Genomic DNA, 17,075 nt, shown 5'->3' with positions numbered 1-17,075 from the left:
CGATATTATTTTCAGGCCTTTATACTTTTCTATTAGGTTGACAAGTTTTATTTTTATTAAAGCATGTGTACTTCAAAAAGTTCTTAGGGTAGATAGACGTAGTATGTAATAAAAACATTGCTCTCCAGAAGAGGGGGGCATACAGATAAATAATGGGAATTTAAAATAACACTGGAGTCTTTGCCCAGGCACATTCTGACTGTTTTATACTTGAACCTAGGATATCCACAGGTTTTTGCTGTTGCTGAGAATAAAGTCTGGTGGTGCTATGGGAAATTAGAGGGAAGAAATAAGTCATAATTAGGACTGAACTGGTAGTTTTGCTTTAATTTAACCTGAAGTTTTTGGTGTTAGGTGTTTCTTGAACAGTTCCTTAATAGACAATCCACATTGCTTAAATAAATTTTGACTTCATTTTGCTGAGAAGAACAAAAGAAAATAAATCTAAGTGTTTACTTTAGTATTGGATTATTGATGACTTAACCTTTGTCTGCTTTTTTCAAATGTGCTACTTTTATAATCAGGAGAAGCACATTGTGCTGGTTAACTGAACTCAACCCTCTTAACCTGTAGGCGTTGAGGCCCTCACTGGCTCGAGGACCTTTATGCTGGGAATCCATTGAGGTGGATTTATTTGGGTGAAAAAAAGTGGATCACACATGTGTTGATACAAAGAGGAAATGGTCTTTAAATTGTGTTTTCATAAAAGGAGTTTACATGATGATGGTTATTTGGGATTTGTTTTTTGAACATGGGCATTTGGGGATTTCAGACCTTGTTTTTATTTATGTGTTTATTTTTTAAACTTCCCTCCAGATCCCAAAAGGATAATCACTTACAATGAAGCCATGGATAGTCCAGATCAATGAAGGACCAGACTGCCTATTTGTAACCTTTCTGCAGCATTAGAGCCACCGTTCATGGGGGACACAAGGCTTTTATGCTCCTAGATCTTCAACGCAGCAGAGGAACCATAAGTAGAATCACAGGATAATATATACAAATATATATATATATATACATATATATATATAGTTATTTAAAAAAAGGCACCTGAAAGTAATTAGACTTCTTAAGGAATCAAATTTATTTCAAGAGACTACACATGGTTATTTAATCTCTGGTACTGAATAGTTTTTTTTCTTTTTTCTTTTGTTAGTTTTCGTTTTTAAGTGTGAATGCAAGTGATTAATGAATATGGACTTATTAACAAGCGTGGTTCTAAAGTTCCTGCTGTCATCAACTTGGGCAACAAATGACCCACTGGAAAGGCAAATCCACTTAAAAGATCTCTGTATCTTGTTCTGTGACTAAAGTGATACACTAATCACGGGGAACCCAGAATGATTCAACATTTTCCCCCACTCCTCCCTTGATCTTTTGGTTATACTATGAGCCCTGCGAGAATGCTGGATAAAATGCCTTGAAGTTTGCAGGGGTGTATTTTTTTAGCGAATATGATTTGCATGTCTTGCCAGGAGTTAAGCAGCCTCTGTGGGTTGTTGGGGAAATTCTTTCTTTCTTTCCTTTTATTTTTTTGTGGGGTGGGGATAGGGGAGGGCATTGAAGTTCTACAGTTCTGGAATAGTTGGTGGTACATAGTTCACTTGGCTTTGGTTACATATTGGACTTTAATAAGTAAAGAATCCATGAGTGTCATTTCTTAAAAGTTACAGAACAAACAATTGGCTTTAGATATTTAATATGGAAAAATACTCCTGTGCCCATATTTTAATGTAATTGTGTAAGTGGGAGCAAAAATATATTCTGCTTTTCAACTGTAGGTGCTCCAGACTTGCTCTCTGTCACTAACACTAAATGTGCTGTTTTTCTTGTTTTTCATCAAACATCTGAAGAGAAACTTCTGTACCTTTCTGTAAATTCTATTTTAATTTCTCAAGGGGGAAGAAAAAAGTCCATGAAAACTATGAAACTTCATGTTTTTAGCCAGTGAGGAAGTAATAAACCCTGCCTATAGAAGGTGTGTTTCCATTCAGACTATACTTCTGAGCTTATTAGCTTCTAATTATATCTTAATAAATATATTTTAATACTAGAGCAAATGGGTTTTTTAAAGAAAATAATGTGAAATTCTGGAAATTTTCTTTTGGGCAGAGAAGAGCATTAGCCCTGTCTTATCATCACATTACCATCCTGTTGCACTGCAGCTTGTATATAGCATGCTAAAATAAATTTTTTTGTGTGTGCAGAAACTAAGGGTCCAATTAAGATTGGGTGGTGTTAGTGGCATAAAAACAAGTTCTCTGGCCTGACATAGCATTGCGTCACACACACACAGAAATTAGTATATCCATGTATGTCAAATACAGGTTAAAATAGCAGGGCATTTATATAGAGAGATGTAGTCTTCTAATAACAGTAGACTGGATCCCCAGGGGTATTTGGGGAGAGAGTAACTACTTTTGCTCAACCCTTTTGCTTAAGAAATGTCCAGTTTTGAGCGACCGTAGTATGGATGAGTTTTCTTGTTTTGTTGATTATTTGAGGCTTTTAACAAGTAGTTTGTGAAAGAAGCTGTTGGACTCAGCATAGAGTAGAGAAAATATCTTTATAGTCTGGATTTCTGCCCTGCTTAGATTTTAAAAGTATAAGCATGGATTGCCAATTCCACTTGATGTAAACAAAACTTTTATACATAATATATATATATAATAACTTATTGTATCAGTCCAGGTTCAGAAACTTGTGGTAGGCCAGTTCCAGATAGTTTCATTTCACCTGTAAACTGTATCACTTTTACAGATATTGTAATTTTCAAATGTATAATATGTTTACAGATGTGCCCTGCATTTAGTCTGCCTTGTTCTATTTTGATTTTTGTTGAGTCTCCTGCCTGCTTGCCAAAAGCTAGGATGCTTCAGGCCCATGTACAATTGAAAGTAGAGGCATCCTTGAGCTTTAAAGCATTGAACAAACTGGAAAATGCATCATACCACATACTGAAGTGAAAGAAGTCTGTGTTTTTGTGTTTTTTTTTTTTAATAAAAATTTTCAAAAGGTTAAAAAAAAAAAAGATACAAGGTTGATTAAAGGAAAAAAAAAGGCTCCAGTTTGTTTTACAGGTTTTAAAGTTCTGCTGTGTGTTCAATTGCCTTGTGTAACCACTTGTCGCCTTAGGGCCAGATTCTCTCCCTCTCCCCTTGTCACCCTCCTTTTTTTAAACATCCATTTTGCTTACCTGGAATTTGAAAGCTCTTCTGTGTCACAACTCACAAGAAACTTTCTGGGTTTGTGATATACAGAGGTTGAATGAATACATATTTTAAAAGGAAACAAAAAAACAGCCCGCATCTGAATTTTTAATTTAGAAGCAACACTTACTTGAAAATATCTTTTGAAAGTTGTCATTGCTTTCCTACTTCCCTTCCATATCCCTCAGGCCTCCATGTTTAGAGAAGCCAAAAAGAGAATGTACCCCATCTCTGTGTTCGTCCAAAGGTTTTTGAGTCTCACTTCTAAATGAAACAATGCAACATTTCACTTTGATTTCCCCACTGAAATTTCCTTGATTATATGGTTAGAGGTATAGAGTTAGGGATGTCTCTTAACCTTCTGGAACCCTAGTGCCCCATCATATTAACTGTCAGTATTTTGGGGGCATTGGGTTAATGGACTTACTTGCCTAGGTACAAGCAGGACTTTGAGACATGTCTCCTTTGTGCTGTTTGGTAACACTTAACTCTACTTGTCGCAATCTTTCTTAGGTCCTCACACAATTCCTTACAGAGCACTTATTAAAAAAAAAAAATCTTAAGAGTTGATGTTTTCTGATTATTTTGTGTAAGCTTCAGCTGTGATTAATTTAGCACATTTAAATAACATTGATGTGTTATTGTTCAGTATAAAGAATTTTTCTTCAACTCAGAGTATTAGTACTGTAGCATAAACCAAATACAGTCTAGAGGGGGTTTTTAACATCCCTCCATTATAAAGACTGAAAAGGTGTGTGTCTGTGTGTGTGTTTGTTGAGTGCTTGTGTGTGTGAGAGAGAAGGAGATATTAAAAATTAGTAAATGAATGTGTGTAAGACATTATATTAGTATTCAGAGAATGAGCTTGTATTTATTTTGTGCCATTTGTTTTCATTACACAGAATAATAAAGTCAGGTGGTTTTAATCCTTAAAAGGGTAGTATTTGAAAAATGGCACTAAGAATGAAATCATGACCTATTTTTTTAATAGCTATGAAGATACTAATTAAGGGTGAAGATTTCTTTTTTAAATCTGTCTTGATTGTAGGTGTCTGTGTCACATACCACTCTCTTGTAGATGTCTTGAATAATTCCCCTTCCCCACAAAAGACAGGGTGTATTTATCTTTCTCTTCATTCACCCCACTTTGCTGAACTGAAGTTAATTCCATAGCCTTTCCTCTGACTTCAGTAATAATGAGCTTTCACATACAGTGTATTTACAGCATCTGTAGTTAGCCCTTCCTCCTCCTCTACTTTCTAGGAGGGGATAGACAATAACTAGGAATTTGTTAATGGCAGTTTGTTTTTCCTTGAAGTAAATGGCTGGAGAGGTTTAGAATTTTGCTGTTTTCCTTAATCATCTGCTTACCCTAATCATCACAGAATCTGCAAAAACTTTATAAAGGAAAAAAAGTGCTGCATTGTTTTTTCAAATAACAGTTTCTAGGGAAAATATGACAAACCTCAATGAGTGTTGTCCACAGTACAAAATGTGTTTCTTTCACAAAACATTACATAGCAGTGGTAGTTGCGTGCTTGGTTGTTTGGCTTGTTGCTAACCCAGTTGGAGGCATCTAATAGTTTATTTTTTGCTGTAAACTTTTTTAGTGAAATTGTATGTCATGTACCAAATGGCCACAGTCAAGGAAATTTAGAAGAGGACTTTGATTTTAAATTCCTGTAAATAAGGAGGAAGTCATTCTTTCAAGGCTTTCTTCCTCAAGTTCTAGAAACAGATTAAAAGTCCACACTTTCCAAGGATTATGAGAATAGTTATGCCACTGAACCATATCCTCAAATAACACATGATCCCTCTTGTATACCTGTGCTAACTGTGTAAAACAGACACTGTAGTGGGACAAATATATATATATTATGATCAGGTCTGTTAATGCTGCACCAGTTGTAGATTCTGATCAGGCAGTGTCTTTTAATGGTCCTACCCATAATTTTACTGTTGAATTTTTAAAAGAAAGGGTAGAATTTGCTCAGCTTTTTTCCCCAAAAAATGGTGATATTTGTTTAAAGGGGAGGGGCAGAGGATAAGACTAGAAGAATAATAGCTGCTTTATGTTTGCAGAGATGCATTAGGTTATCATTAGTTCTTAATATTGATGTTATTTTCATTAATGTAATTAATTGACAGAGCACCAGGATTCTTTTATAGTGAGAAAGATGGGCTTCTGCTTTAAGTATCTTAAAATGTTTCTTTTTAAATATACATCAATCTGTTCAGATATGTGAGAACCAGGACCACCCTGGGTTGGTTTAAAGAATGATGAATCATTGGCTTCACTCAAAAGCAAAATTTCACTTCACTCAAAATTTACCGAGTTTTAAATTAAATTTCACACCATTTTGCTACTCAAGAAGGGTCTTACGAATAAATAGTTGTCTATACAGTAAAAACACCCAGTGAAGCATGAATGGTATGTTGCTTTTGCATTACTGGGAGTGTCAAATAGCAGTTACGGGCTAGAAACCTATGGAACAGCCATCCTCACATGTGGGTCTGCTGATTCAGACTTCCCTATTTATCCATAAGATTTTGTTTATGTCCAGAGTTCTAAAGCCATTTTATAGTACTGCAGTATCCCTTTTCTACAGCCTTATTAAAATAGCTACAGACATTTATTTTCCGGTTCAGTTTCACTTTGATTGCATATCAAAATTTTACTCTGTAGACCAATAAAACCAACTTGAGGTAAATTGCAGAGCTTTCCATAAATCCTTTTCTCCTCAGGTGCTAAACAAAGGCTCCAAAAATGGATATTGCTTTAGTAATGTCTGCTTTATTCTTAAATATTTCTTTTGCTAGGTGTAAAGATTCGGTGTTAACAAAAGTGGTTTAATATGTAAATATGAATGAATGCCTTTAGTTTGCCCCTGTTTGTCTGTTTCCTTTATCCTCCGTGGAGGAGGATCCTTTCATGATATTGAATACATTTCATTAGGTATTGTTGCATTTTTAGGATGAGAATACAACTATTTTCTGTCTTGGATTAATCCTGCTGCTGCTATGAGAAACTGAAAAATCAAGAATGTGATGCACTTTTTACATTACTATATACCATACCTTTATAGGTTGCTTTGATACATTTCCTGTAGCACAGCCACTAACAAAAGTGAATGAATTTAAAAATTCTCTTTGGGAGGGGATCAGTACAAATTATTTATGGTATTGGCCTATGAAGGACGTTAACTTAGGAAAATACAAATTCTGTTAGTATTACACATTTTGGCCTTAAAATGTCTTCTACTACTGAAAATCTTTTAAATCTTAATTTTGCTTCTGTTATTCCCTCTGCCTCAAAAAGAGGAGTTGGGAAGAATGGCTTAAAGGCAGTAGTATCATTGGTTTGTTGCTGATCTTTTAGAAAGAAAACAATTGTCTACTATGTATACTGGGAGCTTATTTTTGTTTGTATACAGAGGAGAAATAATGTTGCCCCAAGCCAATCCGATTTAGTTTAATCAAATCAATCAAAACCAACTATTCTGCTTCTCTAGCGTATTTTTACTTAGGAAAGATAAACTTTTGCTACTTGACAAGAGGAAAAGTCATTTCTCAAGCACATACTCAAACTTGAAGGAGATTGAACCCAATATGATGGAGGAAAAACACCAAATGGGGTGGAAGAATGTGAGAGAGAGATGTGGTCCAAAGCTATCTGATTATATTTTGATGTTGCCAATATTGCAAAGCCAAAATTTTAATTTGCTTATTTAATATATTTGTTGGCCAGAGATCTATTTTTATATCAATGTGCCTTGCATGTATATTAAAAAAAAAAATTGGAAAGGCCATGTTACAATGCCTGAGATAGTTGACGGTTCTTACCACCTCACTAATTTTTATGCAGTATGAAATGCTCATTCTATCGCCCAACTGGTGCTCTCTGTTTAAAGTTACAGATCTCGTCACAAACTGGAACTATTTTATAAACTGGGAAGTGATTTGATTTACTTTTTTGGTTGTTTCTTTTTTTTTTTTTCCTTAGTCTGTTAGTGGCTGTTCTGTAGTGGGAAATAGTAAAAGGATTCTTCACTTCCTTTCCCTCCCCTCTCAGCACCTTCAAGTAATGTGATGACACCATTTCTTGTGTGCTTTGAAAAAAGTTTCAGCTTGCTGTTTCCTTTAGTGTTAGAAAAAGCATTGTTTGCAAAATCTAGGGAGATAATGGAGTCCACTTTCATTTGGAATTCTATGTGAGCTATGATCCAAGTTATTGGCTCTTTCCAACTTTAAAATTTTTTATTGTTAAAGCACCTTGCTTAGAAAATTTTAAATATTTATGTCTGCAACAATTGTCTCAAAATAATGAACTGTGCAATTCTGTCATTAAAAAAAAAAAAAAAAAAAAAAGATCTGAACTCTCCCTACTGTGACTTGTTAGTTTCTCTGTATTTCCTGCCAGTGTAAATGTGAAAAGCTTTGCTTGCATTACGTTTTAGAAATGCATTTTGCACACTCGAATTTTGCCGAAGCTCCATGAAAAGGTTAGATCTAAGTAGATGAATAAAGCTATGCACATGTTTTGAAAGTTTAATTTGTGTGTCATTACCAAAAGTGACCTATCCTTATTACTTTGCTGCTCTTAGCTTTACCATGTTTAGAAACATGGCTCAAAGTTAGAGTTCTGGGCTAGCTCATCAGTGGAACTAGAAGAGAGGAAAATTGGCACCTATTTTAATAACATAGGTTTAAAATGAGAGCTTGACTCATGTCTACTAAAGGGCTTTTTTTTGAAACAGGGCAGTTTTATCAGCTTTACAAACTGTTGGATACTCTTCAATGAAATTTTCGTTTATTTGATCAAATAGAAATGGGAAGTAATTGAAACTGAAGTGAAGGAAGGACCTTTGCCACATGGAGTTCTGTGACAATTCTATGTTAAACCTCTAAACCTGGTTTAAAGGTAGGATAGCCTTTTTACCTTTGCTTTAACATAAATTTGGTTTACTGAATGAATGACTGACTTGAGATAAGAATCATTCAGTTGTTTAAAGATCAAAGCACAGGTTAAAGATGATGTGTATCTTTTTAAAACTGCCCAAGCTGATTAGAACAAGTTAGAAACTGAGCTGATTTGGTTTAATTGCTGCAGTCTGCATGTACTAAATAGCTTTACTTCACATGTATGTGTACTTAAAGGTTGTGTAGATGTACTGGCCAGGTTTTGTCAAATCATCTTCTAAAAGATTGTTTTATATTCTCTTCCGGACCTTTGTAGAAGAGGCTAATATGTTTCAGTAGAGATAATACTAATGGTATTTTCCCCTTGCTCCTAGATATAAAAGAAATATTTCTGTTTTATAGCTTTTTCCTATGTATAGAAGAATATTACTTCTCTATCATCAAGTGTGCTCTTAATGTATGTTGTCGTCTTTGAAAACACAGCAAAACCCTTCTGTACCTTCACTGAAAGTGACAGTTAAAATCTAAGTCTACTAGTCAAGATGTGAAAGGTGGCCCATAATGCATGGCCTTAAAAGGCATGAATGCAGGAGTAGAGCATCATCTTTGATGGCTATGGCTACTCCTCAGCATCTGTCAGTAGTTCACATGTTCAGTCTTAGAACGTTATTAGAGGAGCAAAGTAATTTCTGTGTCTTGTGTGCATCAGCACTTAGGAGCTGAGTTACCTCTTAATCTGGGGGAAAGGACAATTAACGGGCTACAGTTAGGTTAGAGGATTTTTTCCCTTCCATCTCCCGATTTAAAAAATGTTTTTTCAGTGTTTGTTTTGCCCAGTCAGAATGATAGGCCTTTTCTTGATACAAGAACAGTGGCCAGAAATTTACCCTTTTGCTAAATGCTTAGGTATTTGCCATAGCTGTTTCTGATGTCATGGATTCTGAGGAAGCGTCAGTTACGTGATGATCTTCCTTTATTGGTGTCTTACTTCATGTTCAGTGTTTTAAAAATACAAATTACAAACACTCTACATCCATACCCAGATTTACTTATTTTATCAGAAAAAAAACTTGAGAAATTTGTAGATCAAATTAAGAGACAATAAGTGTACATTGTTGAATAAAAAATTTTAAAGTTTCTGAGGTGTTTGTGTTATCATCTTTTGTGTGCTTTAATTCAAAAAAACTACTGAAAACTAAGTTAAGATCGTGACATTGATAATATTTTTTTCAAAGTGTCAAATGTACAAATAATTTAAGTCTTAAATATAGCATGGTCATAGGTCATGGTTTTTTTTCTAATCATACAGGTTATTAAGGTACTTAAGAATTGGCATGTGTATGGAAAAATCGGTTGTGAGAGCAGCTATCCTGCCTTTTGTCATGACATTGAGCCTTATGTTCTTCCAGTTGAAGTAAGAAACCGAAATTGAGCTAAGCAATTAAGCAATATGGCAATGCATATTTGAGAAGCTTCCTAAGTTTGTTTAGCATTGATTTGTCACAAGTGAAAAAAAGCAGTGCTAACATCAACATTAGAGTCAGGGTTAGAAGAGATGAAAAAACATTTACCAAAAGTGTGTCTGTCACTATATACACTGATACATTTGGGTTATATGCTTTCATGTTCTTTGAAATAGGGAATCATTGTCCTTGGCCAGGTAAGTGACTTGCAAGGACACAAAAGGGAACTTGGGGTTTTATTGAAGCTTGTCTTTTAAGATTCTCAGCCATGTAAATGTGATTTCTATAAAGCATGGTAGTTAATTCAGTCTACAAAGTTGTTGGGTTTTTGTTAATGACATTTATTGTGGATTTCAGCAGCTAACATTTGGAAGCAATATCTGAGCAGAACATAAAATTCATTCTAGATTGCTTAGCAAGGTCTCATGCTTGGGAAATTGTTACTTGGAGCTTTTAATCCACTACTGTTGGATACGGCGAATTGATTGAATCTGGGAAGTCTGGGCATGAGAACCCCACTCTCTCCAGTGTTTATAGTCTCCTCCATGATGGTCACATTCCAAGATATACTGATAACCACGGTATCCAGGATACTGGTAGCAAACCCAGCTAGAAAAGCCAAAGCAGATTGGATTATTAAAACTAGTTAGGAACCTGGTCAAGACCCCCAAACCTGAGCCTCTTTCCTCAACACAATGATATGGAAGGCTTTTAGGCTTAGAAAACAAGAGCCATCCTAAATACGCCAGGCACCATTTGTGAGCAGATACCTACAGCCAGCTGAAAATTAACCTTGATTATGAAAAAAGGTATGAGAGTAGTCAACCTAAATCCTTCCATAGAGGAATGTCTGGGGGAGGAAAAACTGAGATGCACTCACGCTCCACATTGTATCTTCATGGAACCAACTTCCTTGTTGGGCCAACCCATGGCTTGCAAGGAGGGGTAGTCATCACAGATTTCCCATTGGCGTCCAATAAAGTTTTCTTTCTCAAAGATGGTAATCTTAGACTCCTTATGATTCTGTAATGCAGAAAAAAAAATTTTTTTAAGTTTAGTACCAGTGTTAAGGCTGTCATTGTAATTCTTTACCACATTTATCAAACTCAAAACTCTCCTGGTTTACAGGAGGAAGTACATGATCGCTAATTGTAAAAATATTTCAGGCAATACAGAGATTTTAAAAATTGGGTATCCTGTTTAATCCAATTTAATACAATAACATTTAAGTTTTTTTTTTTTAAAGGTCTTTTATTTATTTTTGGCTGCGTTGGTTCTTCGTTGCTGCGCGCCGGCTTTCTCTAGTTGCGGCGAGTGGGGGCTACCCTTCGTTGCGGTGCGCGGGCTTCTCATTGCAGTGGCTTCTCGTTGCGGAGCACAGGCTCTAGGCACGCAGGCTTCAGTAGTGTGGCACGTGGGCTCAGTAGTTGTGGCTTGCGGGCTGTAGAGCGCAGGCTCAGTAGTAGTGGTGCACGGGCTTAGTTGCTCCGTGGCATGTGGGGTCTTCCCGGACCAGGGCTCGAACCCATGTCCCCTGCATTGGCAGGCGGATTCTTAACCACTGTGCCACCAGGGAAGTCCCAATACCATAACATTTAAAATGTACAAATAACTGATATACTTTGGAACAACGAAAGACCAATGAAAGAAAATTATGACAGCAGGAAAAATATTTGAAACACATAGGCAACCAAAGGATTAATTGTAATGTGGAAAAGATCCCACAAATTGATAGGAAAAGTAAGTCCATGTGTGCCTAAGTGTTTGTGTGTGTGCATGGCATTGGAAACAATGTAAATGTCCAGTAGGGGATATGAAGACTACACAAGCGTTAAGAAGGCAGAGACTAACCTTTATGAAGTTCAGAAGCAGGCAAAACTAGCCTTAGTGATAGCAAGTGGAAAGGAGCAATTGATTGGAAAGGGACACAAGGTAATTTTATGGGGCAATGGAATTGTTCTCTATCTGATTAGGGTGTTGGTTATGTGGGTATACATGTTTTTCAAAACTCATAAGAATATACACTTAGGATTTGTGCATTTTACTATGTGTAAATTATATCAATACATTAGAGGGAAAAAATCAGAGTTAAAGTGAGATGAAAACATCCAGATAGGGAAATACCTTTTAGTTCTAGAGCTGTTTAGTTTACCATTTCCACTACTTGAATTTTGGTAGGACTTTAAACTAAGATGAGATCATTAACAGCTAAAATCATGAGAAAATCACATGATATAGATGAACATTTGAAAAGGTTTTAGCCTAGGCTTACTCCCAATGTAGGGATCATTTTTCAACACACTCCTCAAGGTCATCCTGCTTCTGCTTGAATTCTCCAAAAGACTAAAAGCATCCCATTCTGATGCATGATTGAATAATGCTTAGTGTTAGAAACAAGAAAGTTAGGAATCAAAGATAAGAGGTGCTGGAGCTCTTGCCTACTTCTTCAGTCATCCCACTGTACTAAAGGGTTACTTCAGCATTTCCCTGTTTCTAGGTAAAATGCTACACAGATTGAAATTTAACTGGCCCAGGATTTACTTTTATTACATGGTAAGTGCTCTCACTAATTATCCTATTGCACTTTTGAAGATCTGGGCTCCTGAGTATCCGCTTCCTGCCACCTATAAGAAGCCCTTACTTTTAGGTTAATAAAAATACCATCTAGGAGGGAAAAAAAGCAAATGGTAAACTTAGAAACTAAGGGAGCAGTGTTTTTCTTTTCTCTTTATACTTTTATCTTTCCTGCCACATTTCAGCATAACTGATGGGAAATAACCTAAATGTCAGTCCATATGCACCCTCTCTTATCCATCCCCCACATGCACAGAAATGAAAATTTCAGGGACTCACAGCTGAACAGATGGGGCGGAAGGACATGAGGCGCTCAATGTGGTAGGCATTACTCCCGCTCCAGGCCTCCCAGCGAGGGTACTCTCCTCTCTCCAGGACAAACTGCTGCCCGCAGAAGCTGGTATGCTCATAACCAATCCAGCTGCCGAAGACAAGTAATGGTGTTTGTTCATGGTGTTCAGGGCTTACATGGCCTCATGGAGAAGGCATCTTTTGTTTTAGATGTTAACAGTGGGGTAAAATATCCAATTAAAGCCATACAAAGTAATACTTTTATCATGAGAGGTGGAGAATGAGCTGGCAGCTGCACTATGTGGGTTTGTAAATATATTTGTTTTGGGATTATCCACTGAAGAGGTGTACTTCACTGGCCTGAGTAATGAGTACTGGCAAAGTCAGTCTAAAATTATATTTCCTTTCGAAGTTACCTTATTCTCTACTTGGAGCTCCAGGTTCAGGATCTAGTGACTGACTATTGCTTTGGCTCCAGCCAAACCTATTGACTTCTTTCTAAGGAAGCAAAGGGATGAACAGGCAGCTGATGAATGACTAGTCTCTTGTTTCCTTGTCACTTTGTGGGTTCTTCTGCATACCTATATATACCTATACCTTATTTATTAAAACACCTCAGATTGTTTTTTCACAACCAGGTCTCGGTTACTGATGACACCTTAAAGAATTTTACTTTCAGGGTTGAAGAGCTCAATTTTGGGGGTGAGCAACTTGTGGAAGCCTATCTACATGCACGGCCAGTTCTGCCTAGGCCAAAGTAGAGTCCTTGCCTTTGTGTTTTCAGGCTGATGATCAAGGCCTCAACTAACCTGCCAAGAGTAAGAAGACAAAACAAGAGAGGGTCTTCCTTGCCAAGGAGATTAACCACCACCAAGAAACTCCTGGAAGACTACCTAGGAACTAATATGACTCTCTGGAGTTGAGTTCCATTTTACATAGAGAAATTAGCTAACAGTGTCTGCTCTGGGACATGAAGGAGGGACGTTAGCTGTGAAGCTGTAGCTTGATAGTTTCCTCTCTGTTTTCTGTAGGAAAGAAAAACTCAAGGGGCTTGTGGCTATTCTGAGGGAATCCCAGGCGGAAGCCTATGGGCTCCAGAAGCACAGAACTGATTACCATCACTGCCCCACCGCATGGTATATATTTCTTTAATCCCCCCCAAATCTAATACCAAGCCACTAAGAACCTCATGTTCCTTCCAGCTTTGAGTTACTAAATTACACATGTAGTGACTTTTTTTTTTTGCGATTACTTAAGTATGGAGGCTTCTCTCCCAGAAATGATTAGAGTTTGGGGGAACATCTTTCTTCCCTGATCTCCACCTTTATAGTCACATGTCTGAAGGGACCACAAATAAGGGGCCTGATGTTCTGCGGAGGTCTATACTCACGCGCCACATTCCACCTTGAGAGACCGGACATTGTCAAAACTGCGCTCAGAGACATTTGGGCAGGAGCTGGTGAACTCCATTCTCTTGCCCTGGAAGTTCTCCTGGTCATAGATGGTTATCTGAAATGGGATTAAAATGGGAAAACAGAGCGAGAAAGTGGTACATCAGGAAGAAGAGAGGCCCAGGCCAACATCTTAACCTGTGTCTGGCCCTATGTTTTCCACTACCAGCTGCAGCCCAGGAGGCCTGATGAGGTCTCTTCTAGTGTAGACTGGGTTAAGAAGGGGTTTGAGCTAATAGCACTGGTTGGCGGTGTTCACATGCCCAGTCGGGATGAGGCGTGGGGATTGGTTTCTGATAGGAATTGTCCTCCAGGGATGATAGCTGGCCTAGTGGACATACCAATGATTTGTGGACTCTTACTCCACCATGCTTCCTGCTTAAGTGTGGCCCAGAAGCCAGGAATCTGGGAGACCCAGGGGCTCCCTGTGAATTATTTCTTAGCTTCTCCAGACACATCTGCTATAGAAACCTAAAGAGTAAAGGGAGAGTTGTGATAAACCCCTTTCATACCTTGAACTAGAACTTGGCTCTTGAACCTGGCTAGAGGACAACTCCCAAAGCTGTGAACAGGACTCAAGAGTTGACCCAGTGAGGAAGGTAAGGGTGTTGAGGGAAACTGGCTGAGGATCAGCCACTTCAGGCAGTGGTTACAACCAACCTCACGTTGGGAGTCAGGAGACCATAGTCCAATCATTTATTTGGGATCTGGTGGCAAATCTGTCCTCATTTCTGGGCCCTCAGTTTTTCCATGTCATAATCCACTTGGGCTGCTCTATTTTAAGATGATTTTAGCAGTGTGGAGGAAAATTGACCTAGAAAACTAGGTATCATTTCCCACCCATCATGGGCTTCCGGGGTCATCCTTCTTCTGTCCAAATGGGGCACCCTGAGAGAACCTTCCTGAGACAGCATCTGGATTTTGGGTGAACCCTTCCCCTACAAACTGGTGTTTTATTGGTCGGTCACTGTCCCATGGAAAAGCACAGCTCTGGGGCCTGCTCTGAGGTGGTATTATACCCACTGCCCTGATGGAGTCCTCAATTTTCCACGTGATGGGGATGGGCTTACCTTCCATGGCCCCACAGACCCCGGCATGGGGTTAGTTTGAGCCATCTTGGTGGTTGGAAGGGATTCTGGAAGACAGAACACACACCAATGACATGGCCTCTGGGGTGAGGGAAGAGGAGCACAGGCGAAAGTAAAAGAGGCTTGAAGTCCAGTAAACAGACTTTGGTTGGGATGCTGGCTGTGCCTCTCACTGGCTGAGCCTCAGTTGTTTTCCATCGGTAAAACTTCTATGTGCAGAGTTATTGTAAGGATTAGAAGCAATAACGCAGGTAGAGCACTGAACAGATGCCATGAGCACTTGATAAACGTGGCTCTCGTCCTCTTGCCTGCCTCCAGGCACCCACTGCCAGTGGCAGCATCGCCTCAGTCTTACATACCCCAATATAAACCCCTTGGCAACCATCTAGTCCAGACCCTTCATGTTACCAGTGGGTGGTCTCACTGTCACCTGGCTCCTCACAGCCCTCAAACTGACCAGCTGTGCACAGCCATGCACCGTTTCCTCCCTACTTCTCTGCCTTCTAGACCTACCCAGCCTTGGTCTTGCCTCCTGAGACTTTGCTGCTTTCCCCAGCCTATGGTGACTTGCTTTCTTCCCTCATTTCCAGCACTCATCACAGTACTGATCTGTGTTCCTATTGAATATGTCCTGGGTGAACATCTCCATGGCAGGGCCTGGGTCTCCAGAGTGACTGATGTAGCACCATGCTGAGCCCATGTTGGGGTGGTGAGTGTTTGAGGAGGGGGACAGGCGGCATTGAAAGACTTATCGAAGGGAAGTGAGGAAGAAAAGAGGATGATAATAATAGCTAACACTTGGGCTTCCCTGGTGGCACAGTGGTTGAGAGTCTGCCTGCCAATGCAGGGGACACGGGTTTGAGCCCTGGTCCGGGAGGATCCCACATGCCGCGGAGCGGCTGGGCCCGTGCACCACGGCTGCTGGGCCTGTGCTCTGGAGCCCGTGAGTCACAACTACTGAGCCCGCGTGCTGCAACTGCTGAAGCCCACGCGCCTGAAGCCCGTGCTGTGCAGCAGGGGGGACCACTGCAGTGAGAGGCCCGCGCACTGTGGCGGAGAGTGGCCCCCGCTCATCACGACTAGAGGGGGCCCACGCGCAGCAACGAGGACCCAACACAGCCAGAAATAAATAAATAAAATAAATAAATTTATTTAAAAAAAAAATAGCTAACACTTAACAATGGCCCACCCTATGCCAGGCCCTGTCCTATATGCTTTACATGCATTAATGCATTTAATCTTCACAATGAGCCTATGAGGGAAGCACTATCATTATCCCCATTTTACAGATGAGGAGGCTCATAGAGGTGAGGTAGATTGAAAAGATGATAGGAAGAGTAAAGGAGGAAAGGACGGGGGAGAGGGCAAGGAGGGAGGGAAGAAAGAAGACAGGCAGGTGTACATCAGTTTTCTTAACTCAGAACAGCCATTCATGGCTTTTCCCTCTGGCTGGTATTGGCCCAGGGACTGATGCATATAAACTCTGTGGCGTAACTTCCCATTCTGAACCTCTGAACAAGCATTTCCTAGCTCTTGCCCCCCTACCTTCTCCCTATGCCCCAGGAGCCTGTCATTTCTTGGGGCCCCATGCCCCCTCCCAGCCATGGTTGCTAGGGTAGTGGTTATTGTCATGTAAGTGACTCCTCTTGGGGTGGCAAGAGAAGACTACCTCCCCCAGAGTTCCCTAATCTTCTCCAGCCATCTTCAGAGGCTCTGACCACAAGGCAGGAAGACGGGGTCCTCCTTCTGGGCATGTCTCTGCAGAGGAAGGAAAGGAAGGACCAGAGCGCCCCTCAGGGCCTTACTCACCCAGCTCCTGCTGCACAGTCTGGGTCTCCATCTGGTGCCACTTCCTCTATGGCCCTGCTCTTTATAGCCCTGCGGCTGATGCCCTCCGGCGCTGTCAGCACTCTGCTTTCCCTCTGCTTTTGTTCCCCGTGATCCCAGAGCTTTGGTGGCTCAGCCTGCTGGGCGGGCATCCCTCAGGGCTTTGTTTAAACCTGGGATACAGAAATCCAGAGAGGCCCTGCTGCCGTGGGCGAGGCTGGCTGTGCAGGCCTTGGCTGCTGTGGACTT

General features: G+C 39.7%; 2 protein-coding genes across 2 annotated transcripts in view; one reads left to right on the top strand and one right to left on the bottom strand.

Annotated features, from left to right (window-relative positions):
* Positions 1-9,270, top strand: part of NUFIP2 (nuclear FMR1 interacting protein 2) — a 29,113-nt gene extending 19,843 nt beyond the window's left edge. Inside the window, exon 4 of the mRNA XM_036835512.1 lies at positions 817-9,270. Coding sequence (XP_036691407.1) covers positions 817-869 — 53 coding nt within the window. The 3' untranslated portion in view covers positions 870-9,270. The remainder of the gene's footprint in view (positions 1-816) is intronic.
* Positions 9,271-9,926: 656 nt separating this feature from the next.
* On the bottom strand, positions 9,927-16,844 carry CRYBA1 (crystallin beta A1). Its single transcript, XM_036837471.1, has 6 exons — positions 16,809-16,844; positions 14,982-15,046; positions 13,851-13,969; positions 12,449-12,590; positions 10,476-10,618; positions 9,927-10,204 (listed from the first exon to the last, which is right to left on the bottom strand). The coding sequence occupies exons 1-6, from the start codon at positions 16,837-16,839 to the stop codon at positions 10,057-10,059; spliced, it is 648 nt and encodes a 215-aa protein (XP_036693366.1). The 5' UTR covers positions 16,840-16,844; the 3' UTR covers positions 9,927-10,056.
* Positions 16,845-17,075: the final 231 nt, after the last annotated feature.

This window comes from Balaenoptera musculus, chromosome 20 (assembly GCF_009873245.2).
Source record: "Balaenoptera musculus isolate JJ_BM4_2016_0621 chromosome 20, mBalMus1.pri.v3, whole genome shotgun sequence".
NCBI classification, from domain to species: domain Eukaryota; kingdom Metazoa; phylum Chordata; class Mammalia; order Artiodactyla; family Balaenopteridae; genus Balaenoptera; species Balaenoptera musculus.
The sequence above is the reverse complement of the archived record's forward strand: the minus strand, read 5'-3'. Positions and strand labels throughout refer to the sequence as shown.

What these genes read in the sequence shown, in the direction of transcription:
- CRYBA1 (XM_036837471.1), bottom strand. Translation starts at nt 16,839, where the DNA reads ATGGAGACCCAGACTGTGCAGCAGGAGCTGG. An exon ending in GGTCTGTGGGGCCATGGAAG is followed by an intron (nt 13,970 to 14,981) that starts GTAAGCCCATCC and finishes ATCCCATTTCAG; the next exon opens with ATAACCATCTATGACCAGGA. An exon ending in CTCAAGGTGGAATGTGGCGC is followed by an intron (nt 12,591 to 13,850) that starts GTGAGTATAGAC and finishes TGTCTTCGGCAG; the next exon opens with CTGGATTGGTTATGAGCATA.